The sequence below is a fragment of the Oncorhynchus clarkii genome, chromosome 8 (genome assembly GCF_045791955.1).
Source record: "Oncorhynchus clarkii lewisi isolate Uvic-CL-2024 chromosome 8, UVic_Ocla_1.0, whole genome shotgun sequence".
Classification (NCBI taxonomy): domain Eukaryota; kingdom Metazoa; phylum Chordata; class Actinopteri; order Salmoniformes; family Salmonidae; genus Oncorhynchus; species Oncorhynchus clarkii.
This window is the reverse complement of record NC_092154.1, coordinates 8,495,082-8,511,213: the sequence shown is the minus strand read 5'-3', so window position 1 is coordinate 8,511,213 and position 16,132 is coordinate 8,495,082. Positions and strand designations below refer to the sequence as shown.

At 43.9% G+C, this 16,132-nt stretch overlaps 1 protein-coding gene across 1 annotated transcript in view; it reads right to left on the bottom strand.

Annotated features, from left to right (window-relative positions):
• The window catches only part of LOC139415495 (G-protein coupled receptor 176-like), a 30,782-nt gene extending 19,096 nt beyond the window's left edge, over positions 1–11,686 (bottom strand). The window contains exon 1 of the mRNA XM_071163598.1: positions 11,395–11,686. Within this exon, the coding sequence (XP_071019699.1) occupies positions 11,395–11,605 (211 nt within the window). The 5' untranslated portion in view covers positions 11,606–11,686. The remainder of the gene's footprint in view (positions 1–11,394) is intronic.
• Positions 11,687–16,132: the final 4,446 nt, after the last annotated feature.

Genomic DNA, 16,132 nt, shown 5'->3' with positions numbered 1-16,132 from the left:
TAGTGTACACCAGTAGGCTATACCCTCGTCTGTCGCCTGCGGTAACCATGGTAATGTTGTAAGATTGGTTTACATAGAATTATAATAGGGAGAATAGTGTACACTAGTAGGCTATACCCTCGTCTGTCGCCCCCACTAACCATGGTAATGTTGTAAGATTGGTTTACATAGAATTATAATAGGGAGAATAGTGTACACCAGTAGGCTATACCCTCGTCTGTCGCCTGCGCTAACCATGGTAATGTTGTAAGATTGGTTTACATAGAATTATAATAGGGAGAATAGTGTACACCAGTTGGCTATACCCTCGTCTGTCGCCTGCGCTAACCATGGTAATGTTGTAAGATTGGTTTACATAGAATTATAATAGGGAGAATAGTGTACACCAGTAGGCTATACCCTCGTCTGTCGCCTGCACTAACCATGGTAATGTTGTAAGATTGGTTTACATAGAATTATAATAGGGAGAATAGTGTACACCAGTAGGCTATACCCTCGTCTGTCGCCTGCGCTAACCATGGTAATGTTGTAAGATTGGTTTACATAGAATTATAATAGGGAGAATAGTGTACACTAGTAGGCTATACCCTCGTCTGTCGCCTGCGGTAACCATGGTAATGTTGTAAGATTGGTTTACATAGAATTATAATAGGGAGAATAGTGTACACCAGTAGGCTATACCCTCGTCTGTCGCCTGCACTAACCATGGTAATGTTGTAAGATTGGTTTACATAGAATTATAATAGGGAGAATAGTGTACACCAGTAGGCTATACCCTCGTCTGTCGCCTGCGCTAACCATGGTAATGTTGTAAGATTGGTTTACATAGAATTATAATAGGGAGAATAGTGTACACTAGTAGGCTATACCCTCGTCTGTCGCCTGCGCTAACCATGGTAATGTTGTAAGATTGGTTTACATAGAATTGTAATAGGGAGAATAGTGTACACCAGTAGGCTATACCCTCGTCTGTCGCCTGCGGTAACCATGGTACTGTTGTAAGATTGGTTTACATAGAATTATAATAGGGAGAATAGTGTACACTAGTAGGCTATACCCTCGTCTGTCGCCTGCGGTAACCATGGTACTGTTGTAAGATTGGTTTACATAGAATTATAATAGGGAGAATAGTGTACACTAGTAGGCTATACCCTCGTCTGTCGCCTGCGGTAACCATGGTAATGTTGTAAGATTGGTTTACATAGAATTATAATAGGGAGAATAGTGTACACTAGTAGGCTATACCCTCGTCTGTCGCCTGCGCTAACCATGGTAATGTTGTAAGATTGGTTTACATAGAATTATAATAGGGAGAATAGTGTACACTAGTAGGCTATACCCTCGTCTGTCGCCTGCGCTAACCATGGTAATGTTGTAAGATTGGTTTACATAGAATTATAATAGGGAGAATAGTGTACACTAGTAGGCTATACCCTCGTCTGTCGCCTGCGGTAACCATGGTACTGTTGTAAGATTGGTTTACATAGAATTATAATAGGGAGAATAGTGTACACTAGTAGGCTATACCCTCGTCTGTCGCCTGCGCTAACCATGGTAATGTTGTAAGATTGGTTTACATAGAATTATAATAGGGAGAATAGTGTACACTAGTAGGCTATACCCTCGTCTGTCGCCTGCGGTAACCATGGTAATGTTGTAAGATTGGTTTACATAGAATTATAATAGGGAGAATAGTGTACACTAGTAGGCTATACCCTCGTCTGTCGCCTGCGCTAACCATGGTAATGTTGTAAGATTGGTTTACATAGAATTATAATAGGGAGAATAGTGTACACCAGTAGGCTATACCCTCGTCTGTCGCCTGCGGTAACCATGGTAATGTTGTAAGATTGGTTTACATAGAATTATAATAGGGAGAATAGTGTACACTAGTAGGCTATACCCTCGTCTGTCGCCTGCGCTAACCATGGTAATGTTGTAAGATTGGTTTACATAGAATTATAATAGGGAGAATAGTGTACACTAGTAGGCTATACCCTCGTCTGTCGCCGGCGGTAACCATGGTAATGTTGTAAGATTGGTTTACATAGAATTATAATAGGGAGAATAGTGTACACTAGTAGGCTATACCCTCGTCTGTCGCCTGCGGTAACCATGGTAATGTTGTAAGATTGGTTTACATAGAATTATAATAGGGAGAATAGTGTACACTAGTAGGCTATACCCTCGTCTGTCGCCTGCGGTAACCATGGTAATGTGTGATGACACGGCCAGGTTTTGAACCATGCGTCGGGTTCAAACTGTCACGGCTTGGCCTGCGCTCCGCTCCATAACTGACTGGATTCGTCGACATGTCTTTTATTTATACTCTCCACTGTTACTAATGATCCTCAGCAACAACCACACGGGCGTGACGGCGTTTACAGAGGAAGTAATAACTCAACTGGATGATAATGTAGGCTATAACAATTTGAAGGGAACAGTAAATTGTCAGTTGAATATGTGTTGTTATTAAACCTACTGATGGTCTATACTGTTAGTGGATATTATTTAATATGATAGAAACAGGAGAGAGAGAGAGAGAGAGAGAGAGAGAGAGAGAGAGAGAGAGAGAGAGAGAGAGAGAGAGAGAGAGAGAGAGAGAGAGAGAGAAAGTCAGGGTAGTCTATAATTAAGACATTCGAGAGTGCCCATCCCTGAAAGTTAAAAGGGCGTACAATTTAAATTCTGCATAATGGCACAGCATTTCATAAACTTTACTGTAGGAAAATGTTTATGTTGATATGGTTCAGTTTGCTGCCACATGGCTGGTTTCACGTCTCCAACGATTATAAGGTCAAATAGATCAAAAACAAGTGTCATTTATATATTCACAATCCTCTTATCCAAAGGGATGACTCATTTACCTAGCTGTTATCAAGTTGTAAAGTACAGTGCATGCAGAATGGTATTGTTTCTATCAGAAAAAAAGAAAGGAGATGTCGACTTGGAACCGGTAGGTTTGCTAGACCTTATTCGTGGTTTCCTCACTAGTTAAAGGTGGTGGAATTATTAGGGAATTACTGTAAAACTTAAACTAAGCGCAGTCTTAAATAGCCACCTGTCCCTTTTTAACAGCTGGCCAACGGCACACATTTCAGCAAATAAACGGCTGTTTCAAATCAATTCAAATATTTAACCTTTATTTAACTAGGCAAGTCAGTTAAGAACTAATTCTTATTTACAATGACGGCCTATCGTGGCCAAACCCTCCCCTAACCCGGACGACGCTGGGCCAAAGGTGTGCCGTCCCACGGGACTCCTGATCACGGCCGGTTGAGATACAGCCCATTATCGAACCGGGGTTTGTAGTGACGCCTCTAGCACTGCGATGCGGTGCCTTAGACCGTTGCACCACTCGAGAGCCCCAAAGAAACGCCGGGTCTAAATGAATTGTTTACGAGATTACCATGAATTACCATGAATTACCACAAATTACCATGAATTACCACAAAGTACCACAAATTTCCATGAATTACTATGAATTACCGTGAATTGCCACAAATTACCATGAATTGCCACAAATTACCATGAATTACCATGAATTACTATGAATTACCATGAATTGCCGTGAATTACCATGAATTGCCATGAATTGTTTATAAGCTATAACGTTTTATTTGTTAAAATAAATAATTAAGTAATGACTCTAAAAAATGATGGCAATCATCCATTTCTATCGCCAGTAAGAAACTGCTAGCCATTGGTTGCTAACTGCTGAGAACTGCTAGCCATTGGTTGCTAACTGCTGAGAACTGCTAGCCATTGGTTGCTAACTGCTGAGAACTGCTAGCCATTGGTTGCTAACTGCTGAGAACTGCTAGCTAACTGGCAAGCAAAAAAGTGGCGAAAAAAAGAACTGACGAAAATGCACAGTCAAATAAACCTTTTATTTTTTATAGAGGCATACGAAGACAAAAGAAACGTGACAGTGTGTAAATTATAACATTTTAGTGCAGGAAATGAAGACATTGATTAAATGCTGGAATTAAACAATGAACAATACAAATGAGCAAAAGCCTGTCTCTAATAGAAGCCTGTCTCTAATAGAAGCCTGTCTTTAATAGAAGCCTGTCTTTAATAGAAGCCTGTCTCTAATAGAAGCCTGTCTCTAATAGAAGCCTGTCTCTAATAGAAGCCTGTCTCTAATAGAAGCCCGTCTCTAATAGAAGCCCTTCTCTAATAGAAGCCCGTCTCGAATAGAAGCCCGTCTCTAATAGAAGCCCGTCTCTAATAGAAGTCCGTCTCTAATAGAAGCCTGTCCCAAATAGAAGCCTGTCTCTAATAGAAGCCTGTCTCTAATAGAAGCCTGTCTTTAATAGAAGCCTGTCTCAAATAGAAGCCTGTCTCAAATAGAAGCCTGTCTCTAATAGAAGCCTGTCTCTAATAGAAGCCTGTCTTTAATAGAAGCCTGTCTCAAATAGAAGCCTGTCTCTAATATAAGCCCGTCTCTAATAGAAGCCCGTCTCTAATAGAAGCCCGTCTCTAATAGAAGCCCGTCTCTAATAGAAGCCTGTCTCTAATAGAAGCCTGTCTCTAATAGAAGCCTGTCTCAAATAGAAGCCTGTCTCTAATAGAAGCCTGTCCCAAATAGAAGCCTGTCTCTAATAGAAGCCTGTCCCAAATAGAAGCCTGTCTCTAATAGAAGCCTGTCTCTAATAGAAGCCTGTCCCAAATAGAAGCCTGTCTCTAATAGAATCCTGTCTCTAATAGAAGCCTGTCTCTAATAGAAGCCTGTCTCTAATAGAAGCCTGTCCCAAATAGAAGCCTGTCTCTAATAGAAGCATGTCTCTAATAGACTCCCGGGTTATTAACAGAAGTTTCACAGTATGTCAAGGTAAGAAAACGGCTTATCTGTAAGACACCTTAATTTATTTGTTCTCCACCCCCAAACTAAGATGACTAGCACGCTATTCTCATGCTGAAGTTTCACGGTATGTCAAGGTCAGAATACGCATGAAAAGAAAAGTGCATGAAAGGGATTTATGTTTCATTTACGTGCTCTTAACTCGGGTCAGAATCGGCTCCAATATGCACTGCTGGTCTGTATGGGCATTGAGACTGGTTTTGAAAAAGGCTGTCCATACATAAGGTTTTGCCATTCTGTAGGTATTTAAATGTCTCTGAAAGCAGGAGGATGGGTTAACCACTGAGCTGGTTAAAATGAGCTGTACTTTTCTTTTTCTATGTATCATCCTCATTATGTTTCAACGGGCTGGCACCTGCGGGACACCTCTCCGTCTCGGAACGGTGGTCTGTGGACTGCACGGTCTGAGTGCTTCTGAACTAGACAGACATCTTTCTTTCCCCCATTCACTATCTGACTCTTCAATAACTCTAGTTCTCCTTCACTCTCTCTCCCCATCTCACAGAAGCCCTTCAGGCCCTCACAGCAGGTAGACACAATCTTCTCTTCGTCAAGCTGACAGAAGTCTTTTAGGACCTAACAGGCACAGCTCCGCAACTCCAGTCTTCTCAGCTCTTCCTGGAAGCTCCTACTTCCAACTGACAGAGACTTTGAAGCCCTCACTAACTTAGACTGAGCACTCAAAAAGGCATTCAATTATTTTGTTTTCTTCTTCCAGGAAACTCAAATTGTTTCTCTGCTTTAAAAGAAAACTTTTGCTTAGTTTGATTGGCGTGCTGCTGAAGGAGACCATGGTTGAGTCCCTGGTCAAAAGTAGTTCACTATATAGAGAATAGGGCTCTGGTCTAAAGTAGTGCACTATATAGGGAATAGGGCTCTGGTCTAAAGTGGCGCACTGTATAGGGAATAGGGCTCTGGTCTAAAGTGGCGCACTGTATAGGGAATAGGGCTCTGGTCTAAAGTGGCGCACTGTATAGGGAATAGGGCTCTGGTCTAAAGTGGTGCACTATATAGGGAATAGGGCTCTGGTCTAAAGTGGTGCACTATATAGGGAATAGGGTGCCATTTGGGATACTCAAACATTCCCCTATTGACTCTTCAGTAACCCAGCAATCTTCTCCTCCAGCCCCTCTCTCCCTCTCTCCTGACTGACAGAACCTCCTTTGACTCCAGACTTACAGGGCCTCCTCTGAATCCAGACTGACAGAGCCTCCTCTGAATCCCTCTGACAGTCAGTCAGTCAGTCATTCAGTCAGGCTGCCAGTCAGTCTCTCAGACATACCTTTAAAACACAGGTCATTTTTTAAAATGTAACTAGGCAAGCCAGTTAAGAACAAATTCTTATTTACAATGATGCCCTAGGAACATTGGGTTAACTGCTTTGTTCAGGGGCAGAACAACAGATTTTTACCTTGTCAGCTCTGGGATTCAATCTAGCAACCTTTCAGTTACTGGCCCAACGCTCTAACCACTAGGCTACCTGCCGCCCAGTCATTGATGACGCCATCGATACCTTTAAAACACAGGTCATTGATGAGGCCATCTATTCATTTAAAACACAGGTCATTGATGAGATCATCTATACCTTTAAAACACAGGTCATTGATGAGGCCATCTATTCATTTAAAACACAGGTCATTGATGAGATCATCTATACCTTTAAAACACAGGTCATTGATGAGGTCATCTATACCTTTAAAACACAGGTCATTGATGAGGTCATCGATACCTTTAAAACACAGGTCATTGGACTATTTCTCTTCTCTCACACACTCTCTCGTTCTCTCATTCTCTTCCTCCATTCTTTCTCACTACCTCTTTCTCTCTCCTCATCCCTCCCTCTCTCTCCCCATCCCTCCCTCTCTCTCCCCATCCCTCCCTCTCTCTCCTCATCTCTCTCTCCTCATCCCTCCCTCTCTCTCCTCATCCCTCTCTCTCCCCATCCCTCTCTCTCTCTCCTCATCCCTCGCTCCTCATCTCTCTCTCTCCTCATCCCTCCCTCTCTCTCCTCATCCCTCTCTCTCCCCATCCCTCTCTCTCTCCTCATCCCTCCCTCTCTCTCCCCATCCCTCCCTCTCTCTCCTCATCCCTCCCTCTCTCTCCTCATCCCTCCCTCTCTCTCCTCATCTCTCTCTCCCCATCCCTCCCTCTCTCTCCTCATCCCTCCCTCTCCCCATCCCTCTCTCTCCTCATCCCTCCCTCTCTCTCCCCATCCCTCCCTCTCTCTCCCCATCCCTCCCTCTCTCTCCTCATCCCTCTCTCTCCCCATCCCTCTCTCTCTCCTCATCCCTCCCTCTCTTTCCTCATCTCTCTCTCTCCTCATCCCTCCCTCTCTCTCCTCATCTCTCTCTCTCCTCATCCCTCCCTCTCTCTCCTCATCCCTCCCTCTCTCTCCCCATCCCTCCCTCTCTCTCATCCCTCCCTCTCTCTCATCCCTCCCTCTCTCTCCTCATCCCTCCGTCTCTCTCCCCATCCCTCCCTCTCTCTCCTCATCCCTCCCTCTCTCTCCCCATCCCTCCCTCTCTCTCCTCATCCCTCTCTCTCCTCATCCCTCTCTCTATTGTTTGTAAAGATCACTGGCACCAGGCCTCATCAGTGTTTCAAATGCTTGCTGGGCAATAATGGAGCACCGTGGTTACTGGTTACCAAACTCAATGGCTTTTATACAGAGGAAGAGCAAACATTGATGATCTATAACACTATAACACTAATGCCCAGGACAAAAGCAGATCAAATCAAATTGTATCGGTCACATACACGTGTTTAGCAGATGTTATTGTGGGTGTAACGAAATACTTGTGCTTCTAGCTCCGACAGTACAGTAATATCTAACAAGTAATATCTAACAGTTTCACGACATATACCCAAAATACACGTAAATCTAAGTAAGGAATGGATTAAGACTATATATACATATATGTCAGAGTGGCATTGGACTAAGATACAGTGGTATAGTATAGACTACAGTATATATATATATATATATATATATATATATATATATATATATATGAGATGGGTGATACAATATTTACACATAATTAAAGTGACTAAGATACCGTAGACTAGTATAGAGTGCAGTTTATACATTTGAGATGGGTGATACAATATTTACACAATTAAAGTGACTAAGATACCGTAGAACAGTATAGAGTACAGTTTATACATATGAGATGAGTAATACAAGATATGGAGACATTATTAAAGTGGCTAATGTTTCCTTTCCTTAAAGTGGCCAGTGATTCATAATCTATGTCTATAGGCAGCAGCCTCTGATGTGCTAGTGATGGCTGTTTAGCAGTCAGTGGTGTAGTATAGACTACAATATAGTATACTGATATGAAATTGGTGATGCAATATGCAAAACACAATTTAAAAGTGACTAAGATGCCACAGAATAGTATAGAGTACAGTTTATACATAGGAGATGAGTCATGCTAGATACGGAAACATTATTAAAGTGGCAAGTGATCCATTTCTAAAAGTGGCCAGTGATTCCTAATCTATGTCTATAGGCAGCCGCCTCTGTGCTAGTGATGGCTGTTTAGCAGTCTGATGGCCTTGAGATAGAAGCTGTTTTTCAGTCTCTCGGTCCCTGCTTTGATGCATCTGTACTGACCTCGCCATATGGATGTTAGCGGGGTGAACAGGCAGTGGCTCGGGTGGTTGATGTCCTTGATGATCTTTTAGGCCTTCCTATGGCATTGGGTGCTGTAGGTGTCCAGTGGAGTGGGTAGTTTGCCCCCGGTGATGCGTTGGGCAGACCGCACCACCCTCTGGAGAGCCCTGTGGTTGCAGGCGGTGCAGTTGCCATACCAGGCGGTGATACAGCCTGTCAGGATGCTCTCAATTGTGCATCTGTAAAAGTTTGTGAGGGTTTTAGGTGTTAAGACAAATTTCTTTAGCCTCCTGAGATTGAAGAGGCGCTGTTGCGCCTTCTTCACCACACTGTCTGTGTGGGTGGACCATTTCAGTTTGTCAGTGATGTGTACGCAGAGGGACTTGAAGCTTTCTACCTTCTCCACTGCAGTCCCATTGATGTGGATAGGGGGGTTCACCCTCTGCTGTTTCCTGAAGTCCACAATCTCCTTAGTTTTGTTCACGTTGAGCGAGAGGTTGTTTTCCTGGCACCACACTCCCGGAACCCTCACCTCCTCCCTGTAGGCTGTCTAATCTTTTTTGGTAATCAAGCCTACGACTGTTGTGTCATCTGCAAACTTGATGATTGAGTTGGAGACGTGCTTGGCCATGCAGTCATGGTGAACAGGGAGTACATGAGAGGGCTGAGAACGCACCCTTGTGGGGCCCCAGTGTTGAGGATCAGCGTTGTGGAGGTGTTGTTTCCTACCTTCATCACCTGGGGGTGGCCCGTCAGGAAGTCCAGGTCCCAGTCGCACAGGGCGGGGTTCAGACACAGGGCCTCGAGCTTGATGATGAGCTTGGAGGGTACTATGGTGTTGAATGCTGAGCTATGAGCTATAGCATTCTTACATAGGTATGCCTCTTGTTTAGATGGGACAGGGTAGTGTACATTGTGGTGGTGATTGCTTCGTCTGTGGATCTATTGGGGCAGCAAGCAAATTGAAGTGGGTCTAAGGTGGGGAAGGCGCTTATAGATGAACATTTCATTCCAAAATCATGGGCATTAATATGAAGTTGGTCCCCCCTTTGCTGCTATAACAGCCACTCTTCTGGGAAGGCTTTCCATTAGATGTTGGAACATTGCTGCAGAGACTTGCTTCCATTCAGCCGCAAGAGCATTAGTGAGGTCGAACACTGATGATTGGCGATTAGGCCTGGCTCGCAGTTGGCGTTCCAATTCATCCCAAATGTGTTCGATGGGGTTAAGGTCAGGGCTCTGTGCAGGCCAGTCAAGTTATTCCACACCAATCTCGACAAACCATTTCTGTATGGACCTCGCTTTGTGCATAGGGGCATTGTCATTCTGAAACATGAAAGGGCCTTCCCCAAACTGTTATTGTATGTTGTAGTGTTAAGATTTCCCTTCACTGGAACAAAGAGGCCGAGCCCGAACCATGAAAAACAGTCCCAGACCATTATTCCTCCTCCACCAAACTTTACAGTTGGCACTATGCATTTGGGCAGCTAGCGTTCTCCTGGCATCCGCCAAACCCAGATTCATCCGTCGGACTGCCAGATGGTGAAGCGTCACTCCAGAGAACGCGTTTCCACTGCTCCAGAGTCTAATGGCGGCAAGCTTTACACCACACTACGCCCTTCAGAACTCGGTGGTCCCGTTCTGTGAGTTTGTGTGGCTTACCACTTCGCAGCTGAGCTGTTGTTGCTCATAGACATTTCCACTTCACAATAACAACACTTACAGTTGACCGGGCAGCTCTAGCAGGGCAGAAGTTTGACGAACTGACTTTTTGGAAAGGTGGTATCCTATGACAGTGCCATGTTGAAAATCACTGAGGTCTTCAGTAAGGCCATTCTACTGCCAATGTTTGTCTATTGAGATTGCATGGCTGTGTGCTCTATTTTATACACCTGTCAGCAACAGGTGTAGCTGAAATAGCCAAATCCACTAATTTGAAACTTTTGCATATATAGTGTATTGGTCATAGCAGCTATAGCTACAGTCAGAGGGACTGAGGTTGACACATTACCGTAAACAGATTAAGAAAAGGCACGTAGAGAGAGAGAGAGAGAGAGAGAGAGAGAGAGGCAGAGAGAGAGAGAGAGACAGAGAGAGAGAGAGGCAGAGAGAGACAGAGAAAGAGAGAGATAGAGAGAGAGAGAGAGAGAGAGAGAGAGAGAGAGAGAGAGAGAGCGAGAGAGAGAGGCAGAGAGAGACAGAGAAAGAGAGAGAGACAGAGAAAGAGAGAGAGACAGAGAAAGAGAGAGAGAGAGACAGAGAGAGAGAACCAGAGAGACAGAGAGAGAGAAAGAGAGACAGAGAGAGAGAAAGAGAGAGACAGAGAAAGAGAGAGAGTGACAGAGAGAGAGAAAGAGAGAGACAGAGAGAGGGAAAGATAGAGACAGAGAGAGAGAAAGAGAGAGACATAGAGAGAGAGAGACAGAGAGAGACAAAGAGAGAGAGGCAGAAAGAGAGAAAGAGAGAGAGACAGAGAGAGAGAAAGAGAGAGAGACAGAGAGAGAGAAAGAGAGAGGCAGAGAGAGAAAGAGAGAGGCAGAGAGAGAAAGAGAGAGACAGAGATAAAGAAAGAGAGAGACAGAGAGACAGAGAGAGACAGAGACAGAGAGAGAGAGAAAGAGAGAGACAGAAAGAGAGAGACAGAGAGAGAAAGAGAGAGAGACAGAGACAGAGAGAGAGAGCGACAGAGAGAGAGAGAGAGACAGAGAGAGAGAGACAGAGAGAGAAAGAGAGAGACAGAGACAGAGAGAGAGAAAGAGAGAGACAGAGACAGAGAGAGAGACAGAGACAGAGAGAGACAGAGAGGGAGACAGAGAGAGAGAGATAGAGACAGGGAGAGAGACAGAGAGAGAGAGAGAGAGAGACAGAGAGAGAGACAGACACAGATGGTGTAGGATACTTCACTCACCCAACAGGGATCCTATGAGGATGAACACCTGGATGGTAGTGGTGAAGTCCCGGTAGGCTTGGTCTGTGATGTAGTGCTGCTGGCTGTTGTTGGACAGACCGTTATCCCCCGGTGTCGGACCGGTCCCATTATGGGAATCCAGCAGGAGGTTGGCTGGGGTGAAATTCCCAGTCACATCTCCTGCGGTCGGAACCCAACTCCCAACATCCATTTTAGTTCACGCCAAGAGTGTATTTAACTTTAAATTACATCTTTAAGAACCAGTGAATATCACGCCAGTGAATAGGCTGAATGTTCGTCAGAAGTGAATACTTGCCCCACTTATTATTCACTAGTATGTGCAATGATGTCAAGATTGATTTGATTTGGAAAGTGAGACATTAGAATGGATTTTCCCTGAGGTGTTGAAAGGTCCACTGCCCAGCGGGTAAACAGGCTTAGAGGCCAATTTGAAGACAGAATGGCATTCATTCAAGTCCACACAGTCAAAATAATATTTAGGAAAAAACGGACAGAATATAGATTCACAATTCCATATGTTGTTCAGATTGCCCAAATATTACATAATGTACATTTTTGTCTTTCCAAAACATGTTTGGTGACATCTCTCAATGACACAACTGATGAGCGTGCGCTGTCCATGGTGATGAAAGGTAAACTTCTGTCAAACATTCATGTTAAAAATATATATATACTTAAACCTACATGAAAACACGAATAGGCTATTGACTGACTAGGCTGCAGTCATAAGCATTGATATTCTACATCAACACATCTGAATGAGGAGAGGATGTGCCAATATCAAGCACGTTTCCATTTCACGGATTTTTGTTCACTGAAACGCAGTGTAATTTTTCCTAAAATACATGAGATTTAGCCTAGCTACATACCTTCAAGGATTTTCTTATTGAGCCCACTGACAGTATTTTAGGCTACAACACGAACATCTCGCTCTCATGAAGTGGTAAATCGGCTGTTTGGACTATCAGTCTGGCGCAGTAGACTATTTGAAATAAAAGAGAAAACACGTTCATCTGTCTCTCTCTGTCCAATTGATTTAAAAAATGTAAAAATGATCTCCATGTGCGTCACCGTCAGCCCGCCGCAGTCTGTCGGTCCGTATTTTCGGTAGACTTGCTGTGCTGTTGGGGGACGGATATTTCTCCTCCAGATCAGGCAGCACACCAGAGGCAAGAGCCCCTCCCCTTCGTGGCAAGATCATAGCCTCTATCTATAGTGTCATTTGTTAATGACTAATAAAGAACGAGAGTGCGCGACATGGTTGATATATATTTATATGTATATATATATAGGCCGCCTAAATAAACTCAATCAGCTTTAAAACAATGGATACCACTATGCATTTCAACGTATTCATCGCAGCACACAGCTACAGTTGCCTAGGCAGTTCTTTCCCTAATCGTTGTACTGAAATGTTGCATGTCACTGTGGTGACAGAGGCCAAAAGGTATTGGCATATCTCCCGATATAACATGCAGGTGAGAGATTCCTCTTTAAAACAGTTTCAAGTTTCTTAGTCGTACGTACAGGATAAACATGGTATATACATACACACACCATGCAAATGTTTACTGGCATAATTTATTGTATTCCACGATTTTCTTTCTTCATAACGCATTTACGTGTACATTATGGTGACCAGACGTCCCCGTTTTTGGTGGCCTGTCCCCGGCTGGAGCTGTCCCCGGAAATGTCCCCGTGTTTAACTGTGCGTTAAAAACAGACCGCAAAGTGAAATATTTTACTTGGCAAGAAAGACCGGGCAGCAGAGCCTACCGGTTGACGTCTCAATCCCGTTGTGCTTGTTTTGTCCAGCAGAGGGGGCTGCTCGCTATATCAGCTTCATTCACTCTTCTTCTCCTACTAACTACTTGCTCGCGATAGTTTTAGAGAAAACTGCTGTAGCCAGAAGAAGCTAGTAAGTGTCAAGTGAATCCACAACATCACCACAAATGTCTTTTCAAGCCAGGTATCGTTCGAGATACAATCGTTTGAGATACTAGCTAGTGATGTTATAATGTCACAATTTATTAAATAGATAGATGATCTGCTCTATAAAAGTTTTAAATAGGTAACGTTAGTTATGTGGACTAAGTTAGCTAGCTACTGTTATGGTAGCTAGGTTCAAACACGTTCACATGTAAACATGTAGTGGACGGGCTATTTTGTAAATATTATATTAAATGAATCCACAATAAATTGAGAATATTTTTGTAGATTACAATTTTAATGGTTTGGCATTATAAGTAGTGTGAAAATATATTTAGAAATGTTCATGGATAACATTAGGAGTGGAGCGGAAGGAGAGGAGGAAGACTGGATAGGAAGAAGAGTGAAGGAGACAGAGGAGGAAAGGTAAAGATATAGTTACAGAGCCTGACAATATATTATTACAAACAATGTTTTTGAGATAAAATACAAAAATGAGGCAAGCAATGGGAATCTGTTAACCAAAGTATTTTATCTAATAGTGTGCTATTTATTAATACAGATTGGAGAGGAAGGAGAAGGAAACATGAAGGGAGTAAAAATAGTGAAGCAAGGAGAGTGGGGAAAGGTAAAGAGGTGGAAAGGTGAAGAGAAGGAAAGGAAGACGAGTGAAGAAAATAGGAGGAGAAGAAAAAGTTAAGAGAGTAAGAAGTGTGACACAAGGAGAGTGTAGAAGAGTGAGGTGGAAAGGTGAAGAGAAAGACAGGAAGACGAGTGAAGAAAAGAGGAGGGGAAAGATGGGAGGAGAAGAACAAGTTAAGAGAGTAAGAAGAGTGACACAAGGAGAGTGAAGAACAGACAGAGGAAATGCACTTTTTATTTAAAAAAAAACATGATGAGAGAATTTCCATTTATACGCTCAGGTGAAGACGATAGAATGGTTCACTGCACCCTTTGTAATTCCTCTCTTTCAATTGGCAGCCGGAGAAGAACGGCAGTGGTAGGAACATCAACAGACTAAAAAGCATAAAGCCTCTCTGATTGGCCGTGTTGGTTTGCCCTCTGTCACCACATTCTTCAAGAAGGTAGAGCCTTCCAAACAAGAATATGGTTTAGCTGTGCAGGAGGGTGTCTTTGCATACCACACTATGCGACACAATCATAGTTACAGATCTATGGACTGCACAGCACAACTGACACGGAAGCTTTATGAGCCAAAGTGTACATTTGCTAGGACAAAATGTGATGCCATAGTGAGTAACATGTTAGCAACATGGGCAACTACTTTGGTAACACAGGACCTAGACCAGGTTGAATTTGTGTCCCTGTCCATTGATGTGTTCAGTAATGGACATGTAAAGCTGCTGCCAATAGTAGTCAGATATTGTAAGATATATGGTGGCAACACATCTGTGGAAACAAAACGGCTTGATTTTGTTGAATTGAATGGAGAAACAGCAGAGGAGATTGCAACTGAGGTCCTGGTGGTCATCCCAGAATGTAACATGGAAAACATTCTCTACCGACAACAAATACCAACTTAGGAAGACTGAATAGGCTGGGGAGGGTCAATGTCCATACCAACGTTAAAAATGCTCTGCAGCGGGAGGTGATTGGCTGAGGTTGTCCTGCCCACATCATTCATAACACGGCCAGAACAGATATGATGTTGAGAACCTGCTCACAAAGATATTTGGATTTGTTCATATTTTCACCGTCAGAGTAGAAAGACTGAAGGGCTTTTGTGAGTTTGTTGGCCAGGAGTACCATAACATTTTAGGACACCGCCATGCTCGCTGGCTGTCCATGCTTCCTGCTCTAGAAAGAGTGCAGAAAATGTGTCATTGAAATCCTTTTTATTTCTGAAGACAAATGCCCTGTTGTCCTGCGAACAATGTTCGAAGATCCACTGACTGAACTTTGGCTGGCCTTTGTCCATGGAAACCTGACCGTATTCAGTGACACGATCAAGGTGCTTGGAGGCCAGGACCACTGTGCTGTGGACTCCGCTGCAATTCTGAGAAACGTTGAGGCAAAATTGACTGCAAGACGTGATGACAACTTCATTCCAGTTTTGGTCAGAGGACTTCTGAGAGAGCTAGAGGACAATGGAGCCATGTCTAAAGAGAGCTTTCTCAAAACATCCCAATCGTTCTTCACTACGGCTGTGAACTACTTGCAAGCATTGGAACAGCTTAGTCAGATATGGAGCACAGTGGAGACACCGCTTAGTCAGAGATGGAGCACGGTGGAGACACTGCTTAGTCAGAGATGGAGCACGGTGGAGACACCGCTTAGTCAGATATGGAGCACGGTGGAGACACCGCTTAGTCAGAGATGGAGCACGGTGGAGACACCGCTTAGTCAGATATGGAGCACGGTGGAGACACCGCTTAGTCAGATATGGAGCACGGTGGAGACACCGCTTAGTCAGATATGGAGCACGGTGGAGACACCGCTTAGTCAGAGATGGAGCACGGTGGAGACACCGCTTAGTCAGATATGGAGCACGGTGGAGACACCGTTTAGTCAGAGATGGAGCACGGTGGAGACACCGCTTAGTCAGATATGGAGCACGGTGGAGACACCGTTTAGTCAGAGATGGAGCACGGTGGAGACACCGCTTAGTCAGATATGGAGCACGGTGGAGACACTGCTTAGTCAGAGATGGAGCATGGTGGAGACACTGCTTAGTCAGAGATGGAGCACGGTGGAGACACTGCTTAGTCAGAGATGGAGCACGGTGGAGACACCGCTTAGTCAGAGATGGAGCACGGTGGAGACACCG